General features: G+C 30.7%; 2 protein-coding genes across 4 annotated transcripts; one reads left to right on the top strand and one right to left on the bottom strand.

Annotated features, from left to right (window-relative positions):
• Positions 1-1,831: 1,831 nt before the first annotated feature.
• LOC139892217 (kinesin-like protein KIN-7E, chloroplastic) lies at positions 1,832-9,827 on the top strand. The gene is made up of 25 exons (XM_071875260.1): positions 1,832-2,055; positions 2,194-2,291; positions 2,822-2,911; positions 3,273-3,325; positions 3,540-3,605; positions 3,717-3,770; positions 3,999-4,058; positions 4,201-4,279; positions 4,440-4,507; positions 4,748-4,807; positions 4,928-5,032; positions 5,119-5,223; positions 5,308-5,415; positions 5,501-5,626; positions 5,718-5,900; positions 6,338-6,508; positions 6,651-6,887; positions 6,988-7,128; positions 7,228-7,353; positions 7,439-7,489; positions 7,583-7,630; positions 7,716-7,955; positions 8,049-8,717; positions 9,085-9,174; positions 9,633-9,827. The coding sequence occupies exons 1-25, from the start codon at positions 1,832-1,834 to the stop codon at positions 9,645-9,647; spliced, it is 3,267 nt and encodes a 1,088-aa protein (XP_071731361.1). The 3' UTR covers positions 9,648-9,827.
• LOC139892219 (aspartic proteinase Asp1-like) lies at positions 9,788-13,069 on the bottom strand. 3 transcript variants are annotated; one of them, XM_071875263.1, is made up of 9 exons: positions 12,824-13,069; positions 11,896-12,013; positions 11,512-11,738; positions 11,189-11,422; positions 10,744-10,882; positions 10,441-10,635; positions 10,297-10,369; positions 10,107-10,201; positions 9,788-10,042 (listed from the first exon to the last, which is right to left on the bottom strand). In XM_071875263.1, exons 1-9 carry the CDS (start codon positions 13,003-13,005, stop codon positions 9,926-9,928), a joined length of 1,380 nt encoding a protein of 459 aa, XP_071731364.1. In that variant the 5' UTR covers positions 13,006-13,069; the 3' UTR covers positions 9,788-9,925. The 3 variants fall into 3 exon arrangements, with proteins under 3 accessions (XP_071731364.1, XP_071731362.1, XP_071731363.1); XM_071875261.1 differs by having other exon boundaries at positions 9,788-10,019; positions 10,114-10,201; positions 12,824-13,068; XM_071875262.1 differs by having other exon boundaries at positions 9,788-10,014; positions 10,114-10,201; positions 12,824-13,068.
• Positions 13,070-27,658: the final 14,589 nt, after the last annotated feature.

Genomic DNA, 27,658 nt, shown 5'->3' with positions numbered 1-27,658 from the left:
GCTAAGAGGAAACAGTCAAAATTATGGTCGGAAGAAATTGCAATAATGGTCGCTAGAAGCTGTGGACCTCGCGATCGCAAGGCTGCGGTCGTGAGGGTGTCTTGGTCAGGTCAAATTTTAGCAAATATAAATACAATTGTTTTATTCCACAATTAGGTTGACTTGCGAATTTTTATTCCCTAGAGCATCTAGTTACAAACTTTATAGATTTTCATTATTGTTCTTGAGCTATTAACACTTTGGTTACAATTTTAGTCAAGATTAATCATTCAGTGACATTTATTTTATTTTATTTTATTTTTGTTAAATACAATGGTCAATGATTGTTCATATTGTGTTTGATTATTCCTTTTATAACTATGAGTAGCTAATTTTCTTGTATATGCTTAGATGATTGATTCCTGATGATGAAATTGTTATCTTTAGGTTTTATACATTTATCTAAATTGTTTTTCATATGTTTAACTGATGAAAGACTGTTATTAAAGTTTATCAACTATGTTTATCACTGAGGTTGTCGATTAGTTATTGACGGTTAATTAAATTAATGATCTTTGCTAAATGTTGAACGTGAATAGTTTAGATAGTTGTTGATTATATGTGGGACACCAGTATAGTTAGATGGTTAGTGATTTGATTATAGATTTAGTATGGTAATTGTGAGGCAGTAAAAGGACACCAAAACAATCTAAGTTGGATTATATTTTTGAGCAATTGTGTTTGTGAATTGATTAGTAACTGATAATTACCGTGCCACTATAGCTATAATTGTTATAAATGCCTCAAATAAACAATCCTAGCAAAGACAATTGAATCTAAGTGGATATCGTTGACTGCATTGAATTCTAGTTTTATTTACTTTACGCATTTTAGTTTTTAAATCAAATTCATCTAAAAAAACCCCTTTTAACTAGAATAATATCAGGGGGCGTTTGGTTCGTGGGATTTTGAGGGATTTTGTGGGATTTATATTTCAAAACCCACAAAATCCTATGTTTGGTTAGAGGATTTCAAATGCCTAGGAGTTTTGAAATCCCATGAGCGAAGGAAATCTAAATCCTTGGATTAGAGAAGGATTTTGAAATCCTATGAGTGGAGGATTTCTATATCATACGTTTTATGTTTACGTTTTCATTTCATTTGTTTGTTTCACGTTTATGTTTTGCGTTTATGTATTACGTTTACTTTTTAACTTTTTCGTTTTACGTTTGCGTTTTGCGTTTCATGTTTACATATTAGGTTTTCGTATTCCGCTTACGTTTTACGTTTGCGTTTTATGTTTACGACGTTTTATGTGTCCGCTTTACGTTTTACGTTTACGTTTTGCATTTGGCGTTTTACGTTTTATGTATTAAATTAATGTTTTATGTTTAGCTTTAACGTTTTATGGTTTACGTTTACACTGTGCTTACATCTTACGTTTTACGCTTTACGTTTTATAAATTTTGAGATTTCAAATACTCAAACCAAATACGTGATAGATATTCAAATACATCAGGATTTCAAATCTCATAACATTTTAAATTCTGAGATTTTAAATTCTCGAACCAAACGCCACCTTAGTTTTGCATTCTTAATACATTTGCTCCGCATTGAACGAACGGGTCTTGCACCTATTAATTGTTATGCGATCGGTTTAGTTGCATGTATTGTGTGTTATTTCTTTACTTTGTCTAGTTATTCTTTTTTATTTTGAGCTAGAGAAAAAGAGCGCTGAAAATTTCGAAGAGTTAAAAACAAAAAAGCTCATTTTTGGAGGGATAAAACCAAGGGCGGCAGATCACCATTAACCATCCAATCGCCGTCGTTAATTTCCACCACAATCAACCAAATGTCCTTCACTTCCAGATCTTCAAGGTCTTCAATCTCGCCGTTGAGGTCCCGAAAGTCATCGGAACCACCAGACACCACCACTCGCCGGACTAAACCTAACTCCTCTAATTCCAAGCAGCAACACATTTCTAATTCCAAACCCTCAACGACAACTCAAGCTCAAATTTCAAGTACTAAACTCAAAGAAAATGTCACTGTCACCGTCAGACTCCGTCCTCTTAAGTACGCTCACTTCACTAAACAATGACGTCTGTTAATTTTCACATCTATATCTATATATTTATTTTATTTAATTAAAATAATATTATATTACTTATTATACTTAAATTAGAAGTTTTTTGTTTATTTAAATAATAACAGTTCAAGGGAGATTAGCAAAGGAGATGAGATAGCATGGTTTGGGGATGGAGATTATTCAATACAGAATGAGTTTAATCCCTCCATTTCATACGGATTTGGTAACTACACTAATACACTAATTAATTGAATCAATCTTTATTAATGAATGAATACTGATGATGTATGAATAGTTAGTTAGTTATCAGTAGTTGCTGCTGATAACATCTCTTATTATACTTCTTGAATGGATGCATGAATGAAGTTAAATTTCAGGAAAAGGTAATGTAAGATCCAAAACAGCTTGATATGTTTAATGAACACAATAATAGGAGTCGATGTTCGATTTTGTTACTAAAAAAGGTTCTATCATTTTTTTTTTTTTTTTTTTTTTTTTTTTTTTTTTATAAAAAAATTGAACATCAGGTCCTATACTTTGTGCAATTGTGCCACTTGATTTTTAACTTACCGAACTTTTGCGGGGGTTATATTACCTTTTTTCGACATTTACTCGTGCAATGTTACTAGTCATGTCATCAATTCAGTTACTATAAAAAAATTTATCCTTTAAAGGAAATTGTATGTTTTAAAGTCAAACAATCACTTCTGTCAACAATTTTGATGTACTCCGTATTATTTAACATTGCTGCAGACAGAGTGTTTGGACCAGCAACAACTACGCGCCATGTTTATGATGTTGCAGCTCGACATGTCATCAATGGTTCCATGGAAGGAATTAATGGTCATTTTTCTTTACTTTATTTTATTGAGAAACGTCATGTATATATATTTTGTTACAAGTTAACACAAACTGGCTAGTGCATTCATGCTTATATCTTGTTTGTGATTGCTCTAGTGTGGTGAATCCATTTGTAGAACGAAATTTTTTAACATATAATTATCTCCCGTTTTAAGTTTTTACAAGGCTTTTTAAGCATACAATCTTCCTGATACGTAGAGCTTATAGATTTGCTGAATTAAAGATGTCATGAAAATGAGTTGCTTAAATTCTGTAAAGAAGGCATAATTAATCTTGTGGCCTATAAAAACACCAATCCATCGTTAAGGCATGACTAGTTAATATTTGCTTCATTATGATGCAGGAACCGTGTTTGCATATGGTGTGACTAGCAGTGGGAAGACTCACACGATGCATGTATGACATTACAATGTTTTTTTATTTTCTGTCTTTTGCTTTGTCCTTTTCAATATGATTGACAATATCCAAGGAGAGAAATTGATGTCACTACACTGTATAATAACACATAAAATACATATTTTCTACAATCCTTTTGTCCTGCTCATCAGGATTCGTGACATTTATATAAGTTATAAATGTAGTTGCTAATAATAATATACTTCATCTTTAGGGTGAACAAAAGTCACCTGGTATCATTCCTTTGGCTGTGAAGGATGTGTTTGGAATTATACAAGAGGTATGTTTTATTCATCTTCACTTAAAACAAATTATTGTCTCAACATACTTAGATTGTTAATCGAGTCGGTTTTATTCATTGATACCCTCTAAAAACCCTGTATTTCATCAGACACCTGGACGAGAGTTTCTACTTCGAGTATCTTATCTGGAGATCTATAATGAGGTCTGTACCTTTTTTGAGTTTTCCAGTCCTTTGTTTATTTTAAATTTTTCTTTATTTGCATTATTTGTTATTTATTGGAGATTTTGATTTGATCATTTAGATATTGTGTTGTGGACTAGTACTGCTTTTTATAACCATGTAAATCATTTATGACAATATACATAAGTCTAAGCTTATTATCTCATTCAGTCATTACACTGTATGAATCTCATGTGTTTTTATTTTCAGGTTATAAATGACTTGCTTAATCCCACTGGGCAGAATTTAAGAATAAGAGAAGATAACCAGGTTCATATATTATAATTTATAATCTGTATACTAGTATTATGTACTTCATCATCTTTATTCTATATCATACTAATAAATGGCTCACTTAAAGCTCTTTATGTAAATTTATTGCTCAGTCTCATACGTAGTCTGCACCTAACAGGGAACTTACGTTGAAGGAATCAAAGAGGAAGTTGTTTTGTCTCCCGCTCATGCTCTTTCACTAATCGCATCCGGGGAAGGTACGTTGCTTTGTATTTACCTTGGAACATGAAAAAAAAAACATGTGAAATTTATTCTGTTATGTTATAATATGCTTGTTTGTGTAACTGTGTATACTGTACATGCTATATCAGAGCTCCTGACTTTATTATCTTATGTTTTCACTTATTATTGCTGTAGCTCATAGGCACGTTGGATCAAATAATTTTAATTTACTTAGCAGTCGTAGCCATACTATATTTACCCTGGTAATTATCATGTTCTCAAGATGATCTTTCTATTTCTATATAGTTTATAAGCAGTGTCACATAACTCAGAATTACTCGGTGAGTACTCGGTCAAATGTGGTCAAACTAGGCCAAAACTCTAGATTATTCAGAAAATTGGTCAAAACTCAGTCAAAGTCAAACTTGGTCAAGAGTACTTCTCAAGTTGCCTAGTACTCCCTAAAAAGTCCTGACCGACTCTTATGTCTATTTGTGTACCAGATGATTGAGAGCAGTCCATGTGGAGAAAATCAGGAAGAGGATGTAACCTTATCACAACTGGTATATGATAGTTGATACAACAATCTTAAATCTTTTAACGAGATTCATATTTATTACAATTTGTGTTTATTTGTATGATATGCACCTGCATTATTCATTATTGTTCTTTTTTTGTTGTAGCACTTAATTGACCTGGCAGGATCTGAAAGTTCTAAGACCGAGACAACTGGAATGAGGAGAAAAGAAGGCTCATACATAAACAAGAGTCTGCTTACTCTTGGAACAGTAAGATTATTTGTTTGAGACTTCAAGATTATCCATAGTTATATAAAAGTTAATATCTTTTATTAAATGTGATATAAATATTCCAGGTGATATCTAAATTAACAGACGGTAAGTCTGCGCACATACCTTATCGAGATTCAAAGCTTACACGACTGTTGCAATCTTCACTTAGTGGACATGGACGAGTTTCTGTAAGTTAAAAGAATCTTTCATTGCTATTAGTCTTTTTAGTTAAATTATTGAACATATCTGACATTGTTAAAACTTGTATGTAGCTTATATGCACAGTGACTCCTGCCTCAAGCAATACAGAAGAAACACATAATACTCTTAAGTTTGCACACCGTAGTAAACATGTGGAAATTAAGGCTTCTCAGAATAAGGTGATACTGGACTGATTAATTGTGAGCTTTATTAACACCTTGCTAATTCTACATTTTGTCTTATCGTTTGATGCTCAAATTATAGATTATTGATGAGAAATCACTTATTAAGAAGTATCAGAAGGAGATTTCTTGTTTAAAACAAGAACTTCAGCAATTAAAGCGTGGTATGGTACCAAACAGCGAGGATCTAGTTAATATGAAACTTCAGGTTTGTAATATGTAGAGTTTTTTTTTTTTTTCAATTAAATTTGTAAATAGTGAATGTAAAAAGCAAAAACCTTTGGTTTAATATGTGGCAGTTGGAAGCTGGACAAGTTAAATTACAGTCAAGACTAGAGGAGGAAGAACAGGCTAAAGAAGCTTTAATGGGAAGAATTCAAAGATTGACTAAATTAATTCTAGTTTCTACTAAGAACACAATGACACCAAATATACCGGGAAATTTAGACCACCGAAGGAGGCATTCGTTTGGTGAAGATGAAGTATGTTATATACAGTTTAATAGAATATTGCATTACTTTTTTATCATGGTGTTACAATTCCACAAGGTTGTAAAAGTCCTGAGTCGGGGACGAGTCGGTTAGGATCTTGGATGGACGAGTCGGTGAAGTAGGGGGACGAGTCGGGCGTTGACAACGTTGACTTATAGTAATAAATAAATTAAACATATATATACTAATACACATAATTATATCAAATATAGAACATAGATATTTCAAACATAGATATATGGCACAAAATCTAATTTAAAGAATATACTTTTGTTACCTAACTTTGACTTTGACCTGAATTTTTAGCGCTGACCGACTTTCAAGCTGTTTTTGGGTGACTCAGATGGGCTAGTTCCCAAACCGACTCAGCCAACTTTTACAACAATGCAATTCCTTCAGTTATTAATATACTATGTCTATTGATACAGTTAGTACACTTGCCAGACAAAAAACGGGGGATGTTTCTTGATTATGATTCTGGAAGCGTCGATTCTGAGTTTTCAGGACAGGGGAGCTCGGATCCGGCTAATCTTGATGAGTTGGTCAAAGATTACAGGAAGAACCGAAAAAAAGGCATGCTTGGGTGGTTCAAACTGAAAGTAATTTTTCAGTTATATTTTTATAAACAATAACTTATTTTGCATATAGTAATTGTAATGTAGATGTACCACTTGCATATTCACATAGTCATAGAAGAAATCTGATATAAAGACTTGATATTTTTATTTTTATTTTTTGCAGAAACCAGACCATTTAACTGGTTTATCGTTACATAATGATCAAGAAAGCCCCACAAGTGGTTCACCTACATCGTCCAGATCATCAAAAAGTAGAGGTGTTTTCGATGACACGAAAGATGGTTTGAGAAACTCAATTGGAAGAAAAGGTGATGACTTGGCAGTTGCTGATTCGCTTCTGCAAAGAACACAAGCAGGTGACTTGTTTAGTGCAACTGATGGAGGTCGACATTTACCTCCGGTGAGAATAAACAAGAAACCATATTGCTTAAAATATTCATACTTTTTGCCTTTGTATTTTCTCTAATATTTAAATTAAGTTAAACGAGTGGCCTTTTCAGACAGGAACTACTATTACTGACCAAATGGAGCTTATGCGTGAGCAAGTGAAAATGTTGTCTGGTGATGTGGCACTTTGTACTAGTTCTTTAAAGAGACTCACAGAGCAAGCAACTAATAGACCTGAAGACTCTCAACTTCAGGTTAGCTATGATGAGTAATAAGTTAAGTTAACTAGAGTCGAGTCAAATGTTAGATTGATCTCGATAATGAAAGCTTTGATGGCTGAATCTTATTACCAGGAACAAATGCAAATGTTGAAATATGAGATTAGGGGAAAGAAATCTCAGATACATCTATTGGAGCAACGTATGATTAGTTCAGTGGATATGAATACACATAAATTAAAACGCAACGAAATACCTCAGGTAACGTTCGATTCTACTTGACATTAGGTCAGTTGTGTTGTCTTACTTATTTATTGTCATACTCTTAATGCATCTCACTCCACAGGTTCCCTCCAAGCTTATTGCACAATTAAATGAAAAAACCTTCGAACTTGAGGTTGGTTATATACTAGTATTCTATAACAACATTATACTTTAATATGAGGAAACAAAGCTAACATAATAGCTTATTAATTTTTGTATGGCAAAGTTAAAAGCAGCAGATAACAGGATTTTACAGGAGCAGCTACAAGTAAAGGTTGGATTTTATTATACTAATATTGCATTGCCTAATTTTTTTAAAATTTATTGTTGAGTTCTAACAATTAACTATTCATGTTAAGGTCTCTGACAACGCTGAAATGCAACAAACCATTCTTTTACTAAGACAACAAGTTGAGTCCTTAACAGCCGCCAACAATTCAAATTCTCAGCAACATAAATATATTAATGAAGAAAAGTATATCAATGAAAGCACACCAACTAGTGTTATGAGTTTGAATAAAGTATTTTCCCAAGATGACTCAATTCAAAGTAGCAACGATGGCCTTGATTCTTGTTTGAATTCTCGGCTTCTTATGCAGGTTAACCAAATCCCCTTCTCACTCTTATTAACTTTTTTATTTATTTATTTTGTTTTGTTTTGTTTTTTTTTACATTGATGATGTATAACTCAGGCTGCTGAGATAGAGACATTGAAGAAAGAGAAGATGCAAATGGCTGAAGAAAAAAATGAGCTTATGATGTGCAGCCAAAAACTGGCTGATGAAGGTTCGTATGCAAAGGAGCTGGCCGCAGCTGCAGCAACTGAGCTTAGAAACTTAGCTGCAGAAGTAACAAAACTTTCATACCAAAATGCTAAACTAAATGCTGAGCTGGCAGTTACAAAAGAAGCCTGCAACTCTAACCAATATCAAAAGAATAATGATATTGTTAGAAAACAAGAAGATAGTTTACTTGTAGAGGAGTTACAGAAACAGTTAAATGCAAGGTACCAAAGAGAGGCTTCATTGGTTGGTGCGCTTTCTGAAAGAGATAAGTTAGAAGGTGAGTTGAGAAAAAGATTAGATGCAGTGAAACGACGTGAAGAGGATTTGGAAGCTGAGCTGGCAAACTTGTGGGCCCATGTTGCAGAACTTAAAAACTCTGCTAGTTCTGAAAGTAATTCTAGAATTCTGCAAACTGGAGTAGACATTGATTCAGCTACTGTTAGATGTAATGAAGCTTTTGAAGATGATGTAGTTTCAGGCCAGGATGATACAAGATCAATTGATGAATTAAGACTACTGTATCATAAAGAGAAAGAAAGGTGCCTTGAATTGGATAGTTATATTTCAAGATTGAAGGTACTCAATTTTCTTTTATATATGAACAAGTAAATATTTATTTTTTGTCATACATATTCATTAATCTTGCAAAAGGTTTGGACTGGCGGAGAAACCCTGACCCCGTGTGCCTTTGGCACCCATACCGCCCACCCCGTAAGGGCTAAGTATGCCTTGTAAAATGCCTCCCCCTAATACCCACAAGGAACTTGCAGGCTGAGGAATCGAACCTGCACCCATATATTGCATTAGGGCATATTCCTGTGGGCCCAGGGATCATTAGCAACGGGTACCAACTGAGCTACTGCTCGTTGGTTGATTAAAAAAATTGGGCCCAGGGATTCATTAATCTTGTTGGATTAAAAAAAATCAAATTTCTTGATTTCAGGGTGATAATATTTCTGATTTGGATATTACTTCACTGGAGGAGCTCCAAAACCTACATGTTGAAGCAATAACCAAGATTTGTCATACAAAGGTAATGTACATACCAAAAACACAATAATAAAACCTCCAACATGCATTTTTTTTTTTTTTTTTTGAAAAGCAAGAAGGACTTATATTAAACAATCACGAATAGTACATGGTTGACTGGGCAACCTTAACAACACAATACATCACGAAAGAAATAGAGAAAACAAATTACACCGCCCTAAGCTAATTGCAAAGATTGCAACTAACAAAAGAGAGAAACTAAGGTTGTGAGAACCATTGAAGCCAATCCATAATATGACCCTTACAACGTCGTGAAATCCAATCGTATGAAAGAACTTGAACCTCGCTAAATAAAGATGGGACCGTCTCGAGCTTACCTCCTTGTATACATCCTTGTATACAACATGCATACATCCTTGTATATAACTATAAGCAAATTGGTTGGTGATTAAAAACTTCTTAATGAATGATTAACTGATGTGGTGGTTGTCGATTAAGCAGGCATTGTACAGGTAAGGATGCTATGTGGTGTTGTACAACTAATTATTTGCACGCATTTGACAATACAAAGAAAGCAAATTCTAAAAGGGAGGGTTTGTTTAGCTAGCTGCAGGAATCTTTGTAATATATGTTTGTGTTTTCTCAAAATTTCTATGTACTAGTACATTTACACTACTAAAAGTTACACCTTGTAACAACCGAATATTATGTATTTACTCGCAATTCATTATAACTGTTTGTACAATCCACATCTAGAATCACTTTATTTATCAAACTTTTAACTAATTCACAAGTCATCGTGCAGCACAATAGGCTTGAAAAATTCCCATGTTGGAGCCATAGGCCTTGCACATGCCTCCATAATCCGGGTCATCATCATTGTCTACACTGTTCATAAACAAGAAAAAGTTCTTGTTGTAACAAAAGCCTCGTGTTTTCGTGTGTAAAATTAAAGAATTATTATAAGAGAAAGACCCCGGACTTTGGAAGTTTGTTACAGTTTGCAGGAACCCATCCTATCCGTTGATTCTCATTGTCATAGATGATTATTTTGTCTAGGAATGATATGTCTGCAAAAACCAAGTATAAGAAGCAACTTTATTATAATAATTAGTATATGTAAATGACAAATTTGTTGGACTAATTTGTCGCTTAAGGTATATACCCCCAATCAGATTAACATTATCTAGGCCAACTTCTGAGCCGTTTAAGATGCCAAGGCACGCATTTCCATGTTTCTGCAACAAGGTATGCAATTAATAAACAACATAATGAAAAAATATGTCGAATATTTAAGTTTTCACATTACACTGATGATGAGATATGCTTCAGGGTCCAACTGCAACCGAGCATTTTTTGATTTTGCAAAGCTCAACGTAATTGGCTTAAAATTGTTTTTGACTTCTTGAACGGACTTGAACGGTTTTGACCCTTTCCAACATACTGGGAGGCTTTCATCTTCATCTGCCTTGGATAAATGCTTCCCTTTTATGTCATTCATAATCTGGATCAATAGTTTTGAAAGTGAATTGCAATTTGCAACAACACGATAATAAATTGAGCAAAAAGTGTATACGATTACCGAGAAAAGAACAATAATTCATTCCCTCACCTTAGTAAGTAGAACTTTATAAGCTTTTTCATTCAAGTAAGTGTATGTACTTCCACTATCAAACACTATAGGGAGATTTTTTATTCCAGTCGTTTTTCCACCAACAAAGAGTTCTGCAGATCCCAATGAATAATATTTTCTGAAAAAAGCACGTGTATAAATACTTGATGAGAAGAGTATAATGAAGTTATTATCTACAAAGGAGACACAATTTAAGTAAAATTTCTGTTTTGGGTAACCATATTTCTGTTCACCCATTAAAAGGTTCCATCAAATTTTGAAAATTTGGAGATTTTATCAACATTTAGGGTTTATGTGAGTGAATAGAATGTATTAAGGGATAACACAAGTCAGACCAAACTATGTTACTTATTTATGCAAAAGCCAATACCCCTAAATACAATATGCAAAAGAATCATATGTACAATAATTAAATTTAACTCACTCTATTTCGGTTGTTGACATGGGCGTCCAAACAACACCTGAAGAAGGGACAAGTTCATCACCAAAAAACAAATAACCGTCTCCTTGAGAACTCAGACAATGGCCCACTACATTTCTTGTTACACCGAGTTCATGCAGTTGGCGTAAGATGCTTGCTTTGCCTACGCCAAGACCAAGAATCCCATCAGTGTAAGGTGGGTCCATATTGGCTAGAACTTCTTGATTGTAACCACATCTGAGTGTATGAACTAAGATGTCACTAGTCACGCATTCAAATATATATCATAATTATTATATAAAAAGAACTGAACAAAAAGAGAATACCCAAATGCAAGTCGAGGTTTGGCTACACTTCCATTGATGTATTGCAAGGGGAACCAGTCTTTAACTAATAGACCAAGAGAAGATCCATGATCGGCGTACTGAACTTCATAATCACACTGATCCTTTGAAGACTCACAATCATGCGTTTCTGGATAATGTACAGATGCACATAGTGGATCCATGCATGCCACAAGATCTTTGTTAGGCTTATAAGGTTTGTGAGGTGCCTACAATATGAACATCAATTGTTTGATTGTTGTTTTCAATGAAAAATGTATATAAAACTAGATACCAAAAGCTCCCTGTTGTCTAATTTTTTAGCTTATATATTTAACCTTACAAACAAATGTCTGCAAGACCGGATAGAGTACGAGAAAATTTTACCGGGAGGCATTTGACGCAAGGTACATCGCACTGAAGCCAAGTGAGATCACTTCCAGTATCTATGTCTAAAAAATAAGGTTTTGGTGGATTTCCTATATTCACAGTAGCATGATAGTACCTGCACAAATGATAACCAAAATCCAAATATATATTCCTTTTGTATAAACAATTTGAAACTTTACACAGTTTAAAAAATTGTGAGCCGTAACAATAAAACTTTTACAATAGAAATTCAACAACTAAGTTCTGCTAGAAATGTCTAAACCGCCAAATTTCATCACCGATACAGAAGAATCATTACAGGCCTAAAAGGAGTGTCAAGCTATCACAAAGTCATATTTCGCCACATATGTAAGTTACGGAACACCGATATTAATTTATTTTTTTATTTTTTTTTATTGTAGCAACAATGCTATGAATTTGAAGTTGTATTTCTTACTTATATACAATCAATATTAATAGCAATTAAACAGGAGTAAAGTATTTCAAAATGTATTGAATTCAGCTTCAACAATTTCGATTGTAGTCTATCCAACTTTCAATTATTAGCTATCGTATGAATTGAAGAACTTCTTCATTGCTGACATGGCAGATGAATGTGTTGCCACATCATCTGCCATGTCACCACTTCATTTACAAATAAAAGAGATCAGGTAAATACAGTTACTGTAACTCAAAGTTTGATGAATACTACTAACAAATATGTCAAAATTAGATATTAGATAGAGATATATCTAATAAGTAAAATACTCGTAATAAGTAAATATCCATATATTTTGTAACAATTAACCCTAATAATAGACATCCTACAAATTAACTATAAAAAGGCATATATATACAACTGATATGAGCTATTCAACCAGAATTCTACAAAATTAATGAAAATATACAATAAAAAGAGGAAAAGGATACAATTATATATTCATACCCTCTCGGATAAACGTTTCCGGTGACCGGAAAAACGACAGAAGACGAGAATTGATCGGCGGAAGTTGATTTGGTGGAAGACCTTGGCTGAGTAGCGGCGGAATAGCATCCTTGAAATGGCAGTAACAAGCAGATTAATAACGACGATATCATGATTGAATGTGTAAATTGATCGAGATCCATGAAATCGTGTGTTGACGACGAGAGTGGTAAGTGAAGTTAATATGAGTGTACGGAGTACGCGTCTGCGTGTTGGAAAATGCTGCTTTTATTTTGACCTTTTCCTTCACTACCAACCAAAATTGACTCAACTTGTAATATTTCAATTCACTGTGTTGCATGTTTATTGTCTAAATTGCTACGTCATTTATATAAAAAATGTTTATGCTATTTCTTTATGATTTTTTTTTTTTTTTAAGACTTTGAACTTGTTATTTTTTTATTGATAGATATAAGTATTAGTTTTTATATATATTGAATAATAAATATTCAATAGTACAATATCGGGCCATCTACTCTCTTCAAATGTCGATGATCTCTTCCTTGGCAAATCCCTTTCATCACAACTTAACCATTTCTCAATGTTATGGCAAACAATTGAATGGACGTGTGATTACATCATTTGGCAAAATAGAAACTATAACGATCTTTAGAAAGAAAAAAAGGAAACAACCCTATAGCTCTAAATGAAATACAAATCAAATTTTTCGAATTGATTTCTAAACGCTCGAAGAAAATCTCTTTAGATTGGAGCCAATGGTTGCTTAATCCTAGCTTTTTTCGATGATCACGGTTAAACATAGCTTATCTACTGTAATCTTTGTAAATTTTGTCTGTTTCGTGTAATCATCAAATGTGTTTGATGTAAGAGCATTCCCTCATATGCTCTATGATTGTATCCTTCTTTCTAGTAATATAAATCATTTCCGCCTTAATTAAAAACAATATCTGATTTACATTAAATGCATAGATAGTTTTATGAGTTTTCCTCACATAAAACTTAAAAAATGCTTGAAATTAAAGGGCAAATCTCAGCCCTTATTGAGTTTTACAATAATTATGTAATTATGTAATTATGTTTAAGGTGATTTAATGATATTTAACCAAAGAAGTTTTTGTGACAACCCGGAAATTTTCAACCAAATTTACACTTTAATCTTTATATGTTTCCGACACGATAAGCAATATTTGTTAAGTTAAATTTCAAGAATTTTAAACTATGTTCATACATTCATTCAACCTCGACCAAGTTCCAACGATTCACGAACCATTAAACGAATATGATTATATATGTATATGTGTATATATGTTATAACTTGAAACGTAAACAAAATATTAGATTAAATACTTTATATGATTGTATCTGTTTCAAAATGTTTATCAATAGAATTAGAAGATAAGATCAAATGATTGAATTATCAGATATATTGAATTATGATTACAAGTCTCTGTTGAAAGGCCCACGTTGATTTGAGAAATCTTTCTATTTTAACAATATTTGGAAAATGGTAAAGTGATTTATAAATAAGAACAAATTGTCAATCATTGAGAACTAGACAAAGGATAGTGGAAGACTGAATCTCATAAAGACTCGATTGATCTATTTAGTTTCAAACGTACAAAAACGTTTTCAGTTTAAAAAGAACTTTATTATTAAAACGTATATAACTTTTATAAATATCTAGAACCACTTTTGACAACTCATTACTTAACTAGTATGATAAAGATAACGATATTTATATTTTATTTTATTAAATATATATAATGATTTAAATTAATATTATATATATTTATACGCGTATTATACGTACATAGTTTTATACTTTTACTATACTTAAACTTTACCTTTACTTTATTTTTACTTTACTTTAACTTTAATAATTCACTTTAATAATTCATACTTTAATAATTCACTTTAATAATTCATACTTTAATAATTCACTTTAATAATTCATACTTTAATAATTTACTTTAATAATTCATACTTTAATAATTCACTTTAATAATTCATACTTTAATAATTCACTTTAATAATTCAAAAATCTATTATAAATAGAATTCAATAGGTTTCATTATTTCATAGAAACTTGAAAATATTTTTCTCTAAACTCTCTCAATCGATTTACATATATATATTTACTCCGTATTTCAAGATATTATTAGTATACATAAAATATTACGACGGAGTGCTGTCCGAGTGATTTCGAAATTGTTTTTCGAGTAGGATAGGATTAAGGAAATTATGGGTTATAGCTATGGAGGTGATTGAGTATGGTTCACGGGTATGCTCGTGAGGTCAATATAGTGTTTATCATTTCCGTTGCGTCTACGTACCTTTCCTGCAATATTGAATCTCAATATTGATACGTGAGTACTCATAATTTAACTTTTACATACTAATAGTGTATCCCTGACTAGTGCTCGAGTATTTAGGATTATGCATGCTTGTACTTTTGATATTGCCCTTAGACAGGTTAGGTTGAATCTTGAATTAGTTACACTTGCGGTTGAGATAAGGTATAAGATATGCATGTCCTTGGAAAGCTAGCGAAAAATTAAGAACTTTTCCTTTAGATATCGAATGGTTTCGATGAACGGATTAGAAGTTATAATCAATTGAATCTTCGATATTTTTATTAAAAATGATTATTATTATTATCGTCGTTTTATCGTCGTTCTAGTTTTATCTTATTATTATCATTATTATTATCTTTATCAATAAAAGGGATTTATCATTAAAAATTGTTATTTTTTTATTACTATCGTTATTATCGTTAAAGTTATAATTAGTATTATTATTATTTTCCAATTATTATTATTATTATTATTATTATTATTATTATTATTATTATTATTATTATTATTATTATTATTATTATTATTATTATTATTATTATTATTATTATTATTATTATTATTGGTATTATTATTATTATTATTATCATTATTAATATATATATATCATTATTTAAAAATAGTCATTGTTATTGTTATTATTATTATTACTATATTATCATTAAGATAATTATTAGTATTATCGTTAATAATGTTATAGTAACTATCATTATTAATATTAGTGTAATTAAAACAAATATTTGTAACACCTAATTATTTTGATTACTATTATTATCATTATTATGAACACGATATAAAAGACGATTACAAGCTATTAAACGAAACGATTAGGAAATAACGGGTAAGAGTTTCATGATGAAATTAAAATATTATAAGATATTTATTTAGATAAAATTATCGTTCTTATTATTTTTATCATTACTATTATTATTAAAAGTATCGTTAGTATTAAAACTATCATTTTGACCAAAATTATCATTTTAATAGAAATATCATTGTTACTATAAAATATCAGTATTATTATTATTATTTTAAATAGAATTATTATTTTAAAGATAATATTAAAAATTATCGTAAATATTAAAGTTATCATAATTAGAATTATCGTTTTATCATAATGTCATCTTAGTAATTATAAATATTGATATTTTTATAATAATAATTATTATTACAAAATAATATAACTTTTACTTACTATCATTATAGATATTATTTTATCAAATAAATATGTGATACAAACATATTTTACTACGTGTAATAACTTACTTTAATAATACCTATCATATTATCTTTATGATATTAAATGAACTCTATAAATTTTATTACTTAAATATATATAAAAGTATATTTTATTATATAAATTTAATATAAAATTTTATTTATTAATAAATAGATTATATTATTTACTCTAATAAATCTTTTAAAAATATTTAAAAATATAAAACGACGATATTTAAACTATATATTAATCGTATATAGATTTTTGAAAATTATTTTGAGTCAAATTTACTTTTGTTGGCTTTTGCATATTAGTCTCGAGCATTAGGATTGTGGTACACTATGACTTGACCTAATTTGCTAGACAAATATTGACCAACACATAAATATATATAATTAATTTAGGTTCGTGAATCCGAGGCCAACCTTGCACTTGTTCAATGACGTTATATGTATTTTTACTACGAAATACAGTATGGTGAGTTTCATTTGCCTTTTTACCCTTTATATTTTTGGGCTGAGAATACATGCGCAACTTTTATAAATGTTTTACGAAATAGACACAAGTACGTGAAACTACATTCTATGGTTGAATTATCGAAATCGAATATGCCCCTTTTTATTAAGTCTGGTAATCTAAGAATTAGGGAACAGACACCCTAATTGACGCGGATCCTAAAGATAGATCTATTGGGCCTAACAAACCCCATCCAAAGTACCGGATGCTTTAGTACTTCGAAATTTATATCATGTCCGAAGGAGGATCCCGGAATGATAGGGGATATTCTTATATGTATCTAGTTAATGTCGGTTACCAGGTGTTCACCATATGAATGATTATTTTTGTCTCTATGCATGGGACGTATATTTATGAGAACTGAAAATGAAATTCTTGTGGTCTATTAAAATGATGGAAATAAATGATTATGATAAACTAATGAACTCACCAACCTTTTGGTTGACACTTTAAAGCATATTTATTCTCAGGTGTTAAAGAAATCTTCCGCTGTGCATTTGCTCATTTTAAAGATATTACTTGGAGTCTTTCATAGCATATTTCGAAGAACGTTGCATTCGAGTCATTGAGTTCATCAAAGATTATTATTAAATCAATTTATAGTTGGATAGTGGATATTATGAAATGGTATGCATGCCTGTCAATTTTCGATGTAAAGAAAGTTTGTCTTTTAAAAATGAATGCAATGTTTGTAAAATGTATCATATAGAGGTCAAATACCTCGCAATGTAATCAACTATTGTGAATCGTTTATAATGTATATGAACGGGTCCTTTCAGTTGGTATCAGAGTGGTGGTCTTAGCGAACCAGGTCTGCATTAGTGTGTCTAACTGATAAGTCGTTAGGATGCATTAGTGAGTCTGGACTTCGACCGTGTCTACATGTCAAAAGTTTTGCTTATCATTTCTAGTCGGAAATCATCTGCTTATCATCCTTAGGAAATTACTTGCTTATCATTATTAGTCTAAACACGTCTTGCTACATTAATTGCATGAGTAGTGTATAGACAAAATTCATATCTTAGCGCATCTGCTAAATCATATCTTATCGTATCTGTTACTTTAAACTTTGTCTGACATATTCCGTAAATTCCTCCGTAATCTATGAAATCTTTTTCTCTATATATATAGATATTCTATGTAATTAGAATACCATTCGATAGCCGAAAAATCATTTCATATCAAAAAATCCTTTATTCAATCGTACGAAATGGAACTCGTCACTAGTTTAAGTCCCTCGGATTCCGATATGGAATACCACTCAAGCTCCGAAAGCAGTGTGACCGGAATGGATCAACCAATCAGTCATCACCTATTCTGGATGAATTGGGGATGGGTTCGTAGCCTCCTAAATCATTGGAGACAAGAAGAAGGTGATCCCTTCCATCCACCACATTGTCCTTTTGACGAAGAACCTGAAGCACTTACCGGCGAACCTGTCCGAAACACTATTTTCTCTCTCATTTCCAGAGTATCTCGTCACGATTATATACTACATCAAATTCTAGATTTTATTTATCCGCTTGTCCGAACCGACAATCATCCCGGTGTAATAGAAGAAGTCAACGAGCTTCGCGTTCGGGTAGTGGCTTTGGAGAATATGGTGCAAAGGTTACAAACACCAGCAGCAGCACCAGCAGCATAATCAGTATCACCAACATCAACGTCAACAGTACCATTACCACCCCCAACCACAACCGCATCGTAAACCTCAACCCCACAATCTGTCCCACGAGTATCAAGGTCATACGTCCTATAAATAACATGGAAGACCAACAACAACAAACGATGAAGTATTAATTCATGACTTCATCGGAGAAATATTTTACGGTGATTATGTAATCTCTAAAATTTTAGAGATTACTTATTCTAGATCTAACCATAAATCAGATGAGTGGACCGAAATGATAAAAGAAATCCTGACCAGAATGGTGCACGATTTACAAACTAGACTTGTTTTACCAACAGCATCAACAGTACCGCCAGCATCACCAGCATCGTCAGTGTTGTCAGCATCAGCATTAGCAGCACCTATAACTTCACAAGCTCCGTCAGTTCAAGAATCACCGCGGACATCATTATGAATCAACAACGAGTATATTGTATCAACGAGTTATGAAGAATTAACTCATTTCCACTGAAGGATTTATATGTATATCTTATATATAAATCTTTAAACCATAATAAATCTTTCCGTACTAAGCTATTATGTGTGAATCTTAACTACTCGGTTAATTCATATTACTAATATGCAATAATGCACGTCCTTCGTCCGCAACTTAACTATCGTTAACTACAACCTCTGTCTCAATTCAATAAATTCCAATTCATAATAAATCAAGTGTATTATTCAAATATATGTTGATTTTACACTTTCGTCATCAACGTACTCGAAACTTTTCAGATAACATCATTCGTACTTTGCGAAGTTCACAAGAATTTAATGAAAACCAACATCATGCCCCAACAAATAACGAAGTATTGATTCATAATTTCAATATTATTGAAGTAATACTTATGTAATCTCTAAAGCCTTTAAGGGATTATTCAATTCTAGTTTCAACCGTAAATTAAATGAGTTTAATTTAATATTAACTCATTAAATCGATGTTACATCTGAAGAAAAAATACATATATATATATATATATATATATATATATATATATATATATATATATATATATATATATATATATATATATATATATATATATATATATATATATATATATATATTCAAAAAGACTGTAATAAAAATTCTTTTGTACAAAATATTAATTGTGAAATATTTTTTTAACGGGTAGGTAATACCCGAGAGATATATAAATTCACAATTAATATGTTATATTCTTCGAATCTGATTCAGCAATCATCAACTATACTCACTATTTTCTCAAACAATATATATTCTTTTATAGAAATCAAAACAACCATACTCATTCAAAATTTAATTGCATATTCTGATTTTGAAATCTCAGAATTCAACTCGAGTTATGATCGAAATCATCACTCTTAGATCCTTACATCTTTCACAAGCTATACTTTGACTTCAAAACTGTATTAGAACATCATATGTATATTAACGATTACAATCTGTGTTCAAAACCCTTCGAAATTCCTGAAGACACTTCAAATAATAAACAATCGAGATGATGATCCAACCACATATTAACCACAGTCTTGCATCTAAAAAGCTCTCGAAACCAGAGTCATAATTTAACACGTATCCATGTCAGACCCTTTGGCATTTATTAGCAAAAATAACTTTGCGATTCCTTTTCAAATTAGTCAGTTTTGTCACAGCTTTAGCAAGTTAACTTCAACTTTTCAGTTGAAACAGTTTTATTATAACCTTGATTTAGACGTTGCCCTTTCGTCATCGTTACCGGAGAATCTTTTATGTCTCACCACATTAAAAATAAACTTACCAACAACTTCACTGATCTTTGACTTTACGAAAAGTCATTATATTTATCGAAACCCCATCATTTACTCATCCGCATCTTGTAACAAGAATTGTCATGCCAATTACTGGGAATCAGCAATTAGTATTTTGAAATCTTGCAGCATGTCTCTGCCAACAGTTGTAGGTGTATATATAACGTCTATCTCCTAGACTTATATACTTTGAATGTGAAGTTTCTGAAAAACACCCTAAACTGCGAACTAGTTCTCCGAAGTTTGGAAAATGCTGATGAAGCAGCAAAACTGTAAACTACCTTAACAGTCAAAAGTTTGATAATAAAGGATAGTGTGTTGGAAAAGCTTAGAAAAAGAGAAGGTTTGGAACTGGAAAATGGATTAAACAAACCATAAAGGAGGCTATGGACAAATCACAAAGACTAAACCTGCCTTCAAAGAGTCCAAATGATTCAGTGTCTGCTGAAATTATTATCAAATACCTTACTCCTGACTCTAAACCCTTGTGAATAATATTCTTCATCATCCTCTGATCTTAGATATTCTAAAATATCATCATATCTTTCATTATAAATATCCTCCATATTTCTGAAGATATTTTTTTAATTTTTCTTATTTGAAATCATTTACCTCTTCGCGCTATCTATATTACATCATAAAAGAAACTATTTTAGTTTCTAAATTCTGAAACATTCAAGATTAAAATAGAAATATTTTGAAGTAGTGTTGGGAACTGAAGCATGAATTAGTATAATATAATGACACTTGATCAACGTGATTATATTACAGTAAGTCATGCTGAGTTTCTAAATGGAACGTGATGATTCACAGATCATAACATCATCATGTGCCATGTTATACGACTCTTGTATTCTATTTAACCTCTAAAATATCAAGAAAATATTTCTTGATGATTCGGCCTTTTCAAAGGTATTCTAGTAATTTGACAAGTCAAGATCGTGCCATCACAATTTCCTTCCTAGAACATTAACAATGTTCATTCCGAAATTCATATATGTGAATTCTGGACCATTACAAGCGGTGCTTAATCGCAAGAAGAAGAAACGAAAGGACAAAACTCCGAAATAGAAATTGGGGTATAAATTGCAGCAAATAAAAGAGAGCATTAACTGTGAATGATAATGATTATAGAAGACAGAAGCAAAGACTTTGAAATATAAGGGAACATATAAAGCCCAACGTTAAACTAGAAATTATAAACCATATATATCGATGCATATAGCAATATAAAGACACGGGAGAACTAGAAACACTATAAACCCAAGAGTATAGTAGAAGTAAATAGATTCTTCCGGCGGTAGATGAAAAAGAAGAATGACCGATATGAAAGTTAGAAGTATATCGAGAATCAGAACTGGATGGAGCATATTGATGAATACTTTAAAATATGAGTTGAGGGGGAAAGAATAGAAGGTGATGAAACATGACTAGGAACTTAGAAATCAACAGATTTAACTCACACAATGGCGGAATAAGTGAATCAAACCCTCTAGTGAATAGGTTAAGTTTTTTTTTTTTGATTAATTTAGTCAAACCACAGCTAAATCAAGTGTGATTAGATCAACACCTAGAGCTATTATTCACCACCTGGGTGATTTGGATTGAGAGAGAATTGGAGGAGCTCACTAGATCTGAGTGTGTGTAACAAATGAGAGGCTTAACCTAAAATGAAGAATATAAGACTTTATATACCCCTGCTGTTGACTCACCCATACGATTCATTCATCACACGTACAAGTTGGCTTCATCAGCCGTACGGGTGATCACTCACTCGTGTCTTCTCATTTAGGTTGTAATTGTGACTTAGCTCAGCATCAACCATGCTTATGAGCCTGTCAGCCGTACTAGTGAGGCTTCACTTGTACGTCTGACTAATTCTAACATAGTCAAACATCTAAATCTCTTTCCTGCAGTTCCTGTAACCACATACAAACACGGATAGTATAATAACGAGCAATCATGGTGGCCTGTAAACTGTTGTACCTGCAATGGACGTGGGTAGATGTCTAGGGACTTGCATAAAATGCATCAACAGAAGATGTGAGTTGTAAGGAAACGAAGGAGGTAAATTTATAAGAAAATCTCCGACAGAACAATTAAAATGGACGATCACATTTAAAGCGGATCCTAATTCCCTTGATTACCGGAGAGTCACATCTTATTAAGAAGATTTTCTTCAAATCCCTTGAAATCTGGGAATCAATCATATCTACGTCAAATGATAAGATGAATCTATACTTACTCATTTCACTCTTCTATGTTAGCTTCATTCGTACTCTTCATATAAATGGATTGTTTATCCAAATTATTCGCTGATAATAAAACTCTAATTTTCAGCCCGTATGCATCATGAAAACATACTTATTATCATTCGCGACCTTTCCACTCAAATTTCGGGACGAAATTTCTTTAACGGGTAGGTACTGTGACAACCCGGAAATTTTCAACCAAATTTACACTTTAATCTTTATATGTTTCCGACACGATAAGCAATATTTGTTAAGTTAAATTTCAAGAATTTTAAACTATGTTCATACATTCATTCAACCTCGACCAAGTTCCAACGATTCACGAACCATTAAACGAATATGATTATATATGTATATGTGTATATATGTTATAACTTGAAACGTAAACAAAATATTAGATTAAATACTTTATATGATTGTATCTGTTTCAAAATGTTTATCAATAGAATTAGAAGATAAGATCAAATGATTGAATTATCAGATATATTGAATTATGATTACAAGTCTCTGTTGAAAGGCCCACGTTGATTTGAGAAATCTTTCTATTTTAACAATATTTGGAAAATGGTAAAGTGATTTATAAATAAGAACAAATTGTCAATCATTGAGAACTAGACAAAGGATAGTGGAAGACTGAATCTCATAAAGACTCGATTGATCTATTTAGTTTCAAACGTACAAAAACGTTTTCAGTTTAAAAAGAACTTTATTATTAAAACGTATATAACTTTTATAAATATCTAGAACCACTTTTGACAACTCATTACTTAACTAGTATGATAAAGATAACGATATTTATATTTTATTTTATTAAATATATATAATGATTTAAATTAATATTATATATATTTATACGCGTATTATACGTACATAGTTTTATACTTTTACTATACTTAAACTTTACCTTTACTTTATTTTTACTTTACTTTAACTTTAATAATTCACTTTAATAATTCATACTTTAATAATTCACTTTAATAATTCATACTTTAATAATTCACTTTAATAATTCATACTTTAATAATTTACTTTAATAATTCATACTTTAATAATTCACTTTAATAATTCATACTTTAATAATTCACTTTAATAATTCAAAAATCTATTATAAATAGAATTCAATAGGTTTCATTATTTCATAGAAACTTGAAAATATTTTTCTCTAAACTCTCTCAATCGATTTACATATATATATTTACTCCGTATTTCAAGATATTATTAGTATACATAAAATATTACGACGGAGTGCTGTCCGAGTGATTTCGAAATTGTTTTTCGAGTAGGATAGGATTAAGGAAATTATGGGTTATAGCTATGGAGGTGATTGAGTATGGTTCACGGGTATGCTCGTGAGGTCAATATAATGTTTATCATTTCCGTTGCGTCTACGTACATTTCCTGCAATATTGAATCTCAATATTGATACGTGAGTACTCATAATTTAACTTTTACATACTAATAGTGTATCCCTGACTAGTGCTCGAGTATTTAGGATTATGCATGCTTGTACTTTTGATATTGCCCTTAGACAGGTTAGGTTGAATCTTGAATTAGTTACACTTGCGGTTGAGATTAGGTATAAGATATGCATGTCCTTGGAAAGCTAGCGAAAAATTAAGAACTTTTCCTTTAGATATCGAATGGTTTCGATGAACGGATTAGAAGTTATAATCAATTGAATCTTCGATATTTTTATTAAAAATGATTATTATTATTATCGTCATTTTATCGTCGTTCTAGTTTTATCTTATTATTATCATTATTATTATCTTTATCAATAAAAGGGATTTATCATTAAAAATTGTTATTTTTTTATTACTATCGTTATTATCGTTAAAGTTATAATTAGTATTATTATTATTTTCTAATTATTATTATTATTATTATTATTATTATTATTGGTATTATTATTATTATTATCATTATTAATATATATATATATCATTATTTAAAAATAGTCATTGTTATTGTTATTATTATTATTACTATATTATCATTAAGATAATTATTAGTATTATCGTTAATAATGTTATAGTAACTATCATTATTAATATTAGTGTAATTAAAACAAATAATTGTAACACCTAATTATTTTGATTACTATTATTATCATTATTATGAACACGATATAAAAGACGATTACAAGCTATTAAACGAAACGATTAGGAAATAATGGGTAAGAGTTTCATGATGAAATTAAAATATTATAAGATATTTATTTAGATAAAATTATCGTTCTTATTATTTTTATCATTACTATTATTATTAAAAGTATCGTTAGTATTAAAACTATCATTTTAACCAAAATTATCATTTTAATAGAAATGTCATTGTTACTATAAAATATCAGTATTATTATTATTATTTTAAATAGAATTATTATTTTAAAGATAATATTAAAAATTATCGTAAATATTAAAGTTATCATAATTAGAATTATCGTTTTATCATAATGTCATCTTAGTAATTATAAATATTGATATTTTTATAATAATAATTATTATTACAAAATAATACAACTTTTACTTACTATCATTATAGATATTATTTTATCAAATAAATATGTGATACAAACATATTTTACTACGTGTAATAACTTACTTTAATAATACCTATCATATTATCTTTATGATATTAAATGAACTCTATAAATTTTATTACTTAAATATATATAAAAGTATATTTTATTATATAAATTTAATATAAAATTTTATTTATTAATAAATAGATTATATTATTTACTCTAATAAATCTTTTAAAAATATTTAAAAATATAAAACGACGATATTTAAACTATATATTAATCGTGTATAGATTTTTGAAAATTATTTTGAGTCAAATTTACTTTTGTTGGCTTTTGCATATTAGTCTCGAGCATTAGGATTGTGGTACACTATGACTTGACCTAATTTGCTAGACAAATATTGACCAACACATAAATATATATAATTAATTTAGGTTCGTGAATCCGAGGCCAACCTTGCACTTGTTCAATGACGTTATATGTATTTTTACTACGAAATACAGTATGGTGAGTTTCATTTGCCTTTTTACCCTTTATATTTTTGGGCTGAGAATACATGCGCAACTTTTATAAATGTTTTACGAAATAGACACAAGTACGTGAAACTACATTCTATGGTTGAATTATCGAAATCGAATATGCCCCTTTTTATTAAGTCTGGTAATCTAAGAATTAGGGAACAGACACCCTAATTGACGCGGATCCTAAAGATAGATCTATTGGGCCTAACAAACCCCATCCAAAGTACCGGATGCTTTAGTACTTCGAAATTTATATCATGTCCGAAGGAGGATCCCGGAATGATAGGGGATATTCTTATATGTATCTAGTTAATGTCGGTTACCAGATGTTCACCATATGAATGATTATTTTTGTCTCTATGCATGGGACGTATATTTATGAGAACTGAAAATGAAATTCTTGTGGTCTATTAAAATGATGGAAATAAATGATTATGATAAACTAATGAACTCACCAACCTTTTGGTTGACACTTTAAAGCATGTTTATTCTCAGGTGTTAAAGAAATCTTCCGCTGTGCATTTGCTCATTTTAAAGATATTACTTGGAGTCTTTCATAGCATATTTCGAAGAACGTTGCATTCGAGTCATTGAGTTCATCAAAGATTATTATTAAATCAATTTATAGTTGGATAGTGGATATTATGAAATGGTATGCATGCCTGTCAATTTTCGATGTAAAGAAAGATTGTCTTTTAAAAACGAATGCAATGTTTGTAAAATGTATCATATAGAGGTCAAATACCTCGCAATGTAATCAACTATTGTGAATCGTTTATAATGTATATGAACGGGTCCTTTCAGTTTTATTATAATTTTGTAGATCACTTATGTTTAAACATAATTTTATACGGAGTAGGTGATGTGTCGCAGGGGTGTACGAAATATACTATTATTTTTAATACGAAATACGGTACGAATTACACAAGTTTTAATTTATTTTATTTACAGATGGGATATACCTAAACTCTGCTACAACACTATAGGCAGTGTACCTAATCGTAGAGTAGTATAGTTTTTAGTAAATCCGGTTCGTTACACAGGGAGACGACTTATTTTACACTATATTTTTATATAACTACATATATATATATATATATATATATATATATATATATATATATATATATATATATACATACATACATATATATATTACAATTATTTTTATTATAAAAGGTGGGTTTTACCGTTTAATGACCGGTTTGTCGATTTTAAGTCAAACGTAAATATAAATGACGATAATTAAAATGACAATAAATAAAATGTAATTAAAAGTACGAGGAAATATTAAAATAAAATAATTATGCTTATTTAAACTTCCGTAATCATGATGTTTGACGTTTTGATGTTAATTTATTACCCTGGGTTAATTGTCCTTTGTCCTGGATTATTTGATACGTCCATCTGGTTTTGTCCAAACAGTCCACCAGTCATAATTATAAAGTGCGAGTGTCCTCGCCCTATTACCCTTATACCCGAAGTCAAATATTTCAACTAATTAGGAATTTAAACTGTAATAAGGTTTTAATACTTTGTTAATAATTACACCAAGTTATCGACTGTATGCAATCCAAGGATTTAATACTTTGTTAACAATTACACCAATTACTCTTGTATGTAATCCACCCCTGTTTTAATGAGTCCATTGACTATTAATCCATTCCCGTCTCCGGTCAAATGAACAATTATTAGTATTTATAAATATCCCGCCCACCGTACCCGATCGAGCGTATGTGGCTATTTATAAATACGTCAAATTGTAAATCTCTATATTAATCAAATATAAAGTCCATTAATAACCCATAGTCCAATTTCCACAAGTGTCGATCTTTTGTCCAAACCCTAATTATGGTCCAAAGTCCAATAACTCCGTCTTAATATTTAGTCCAACATCACGATTACTTCGGCTCAAATAAGCATAATAATAACTTAATTACGAGACATTAATTTAAAAAGGAGAACATAACTTATAATGATTATTTATCGCGTAGTGTTACACGGACAGAA

Source organism: Rutidosis leptorrhynchoides, chromosome 2, assembly GCF_046630445.1.
Source record: "Rutidosis leptorrhynchoides isolate AG116_Rl617_1_P2 chromosome 2, CSIRO_AGI_Rlap_v1, whole genome shotgun sequence".
Lineage (NCBI taxonomy): Eukaryota > Viridiplantae > Streptophyta > Magnoliopsida > Asterales > Asteraceae > Rutidosis > Rutidosis leptorrhynchoides.
This window is presented reverse-complemented; position numbering and strand designations above follow the sequence as displayed.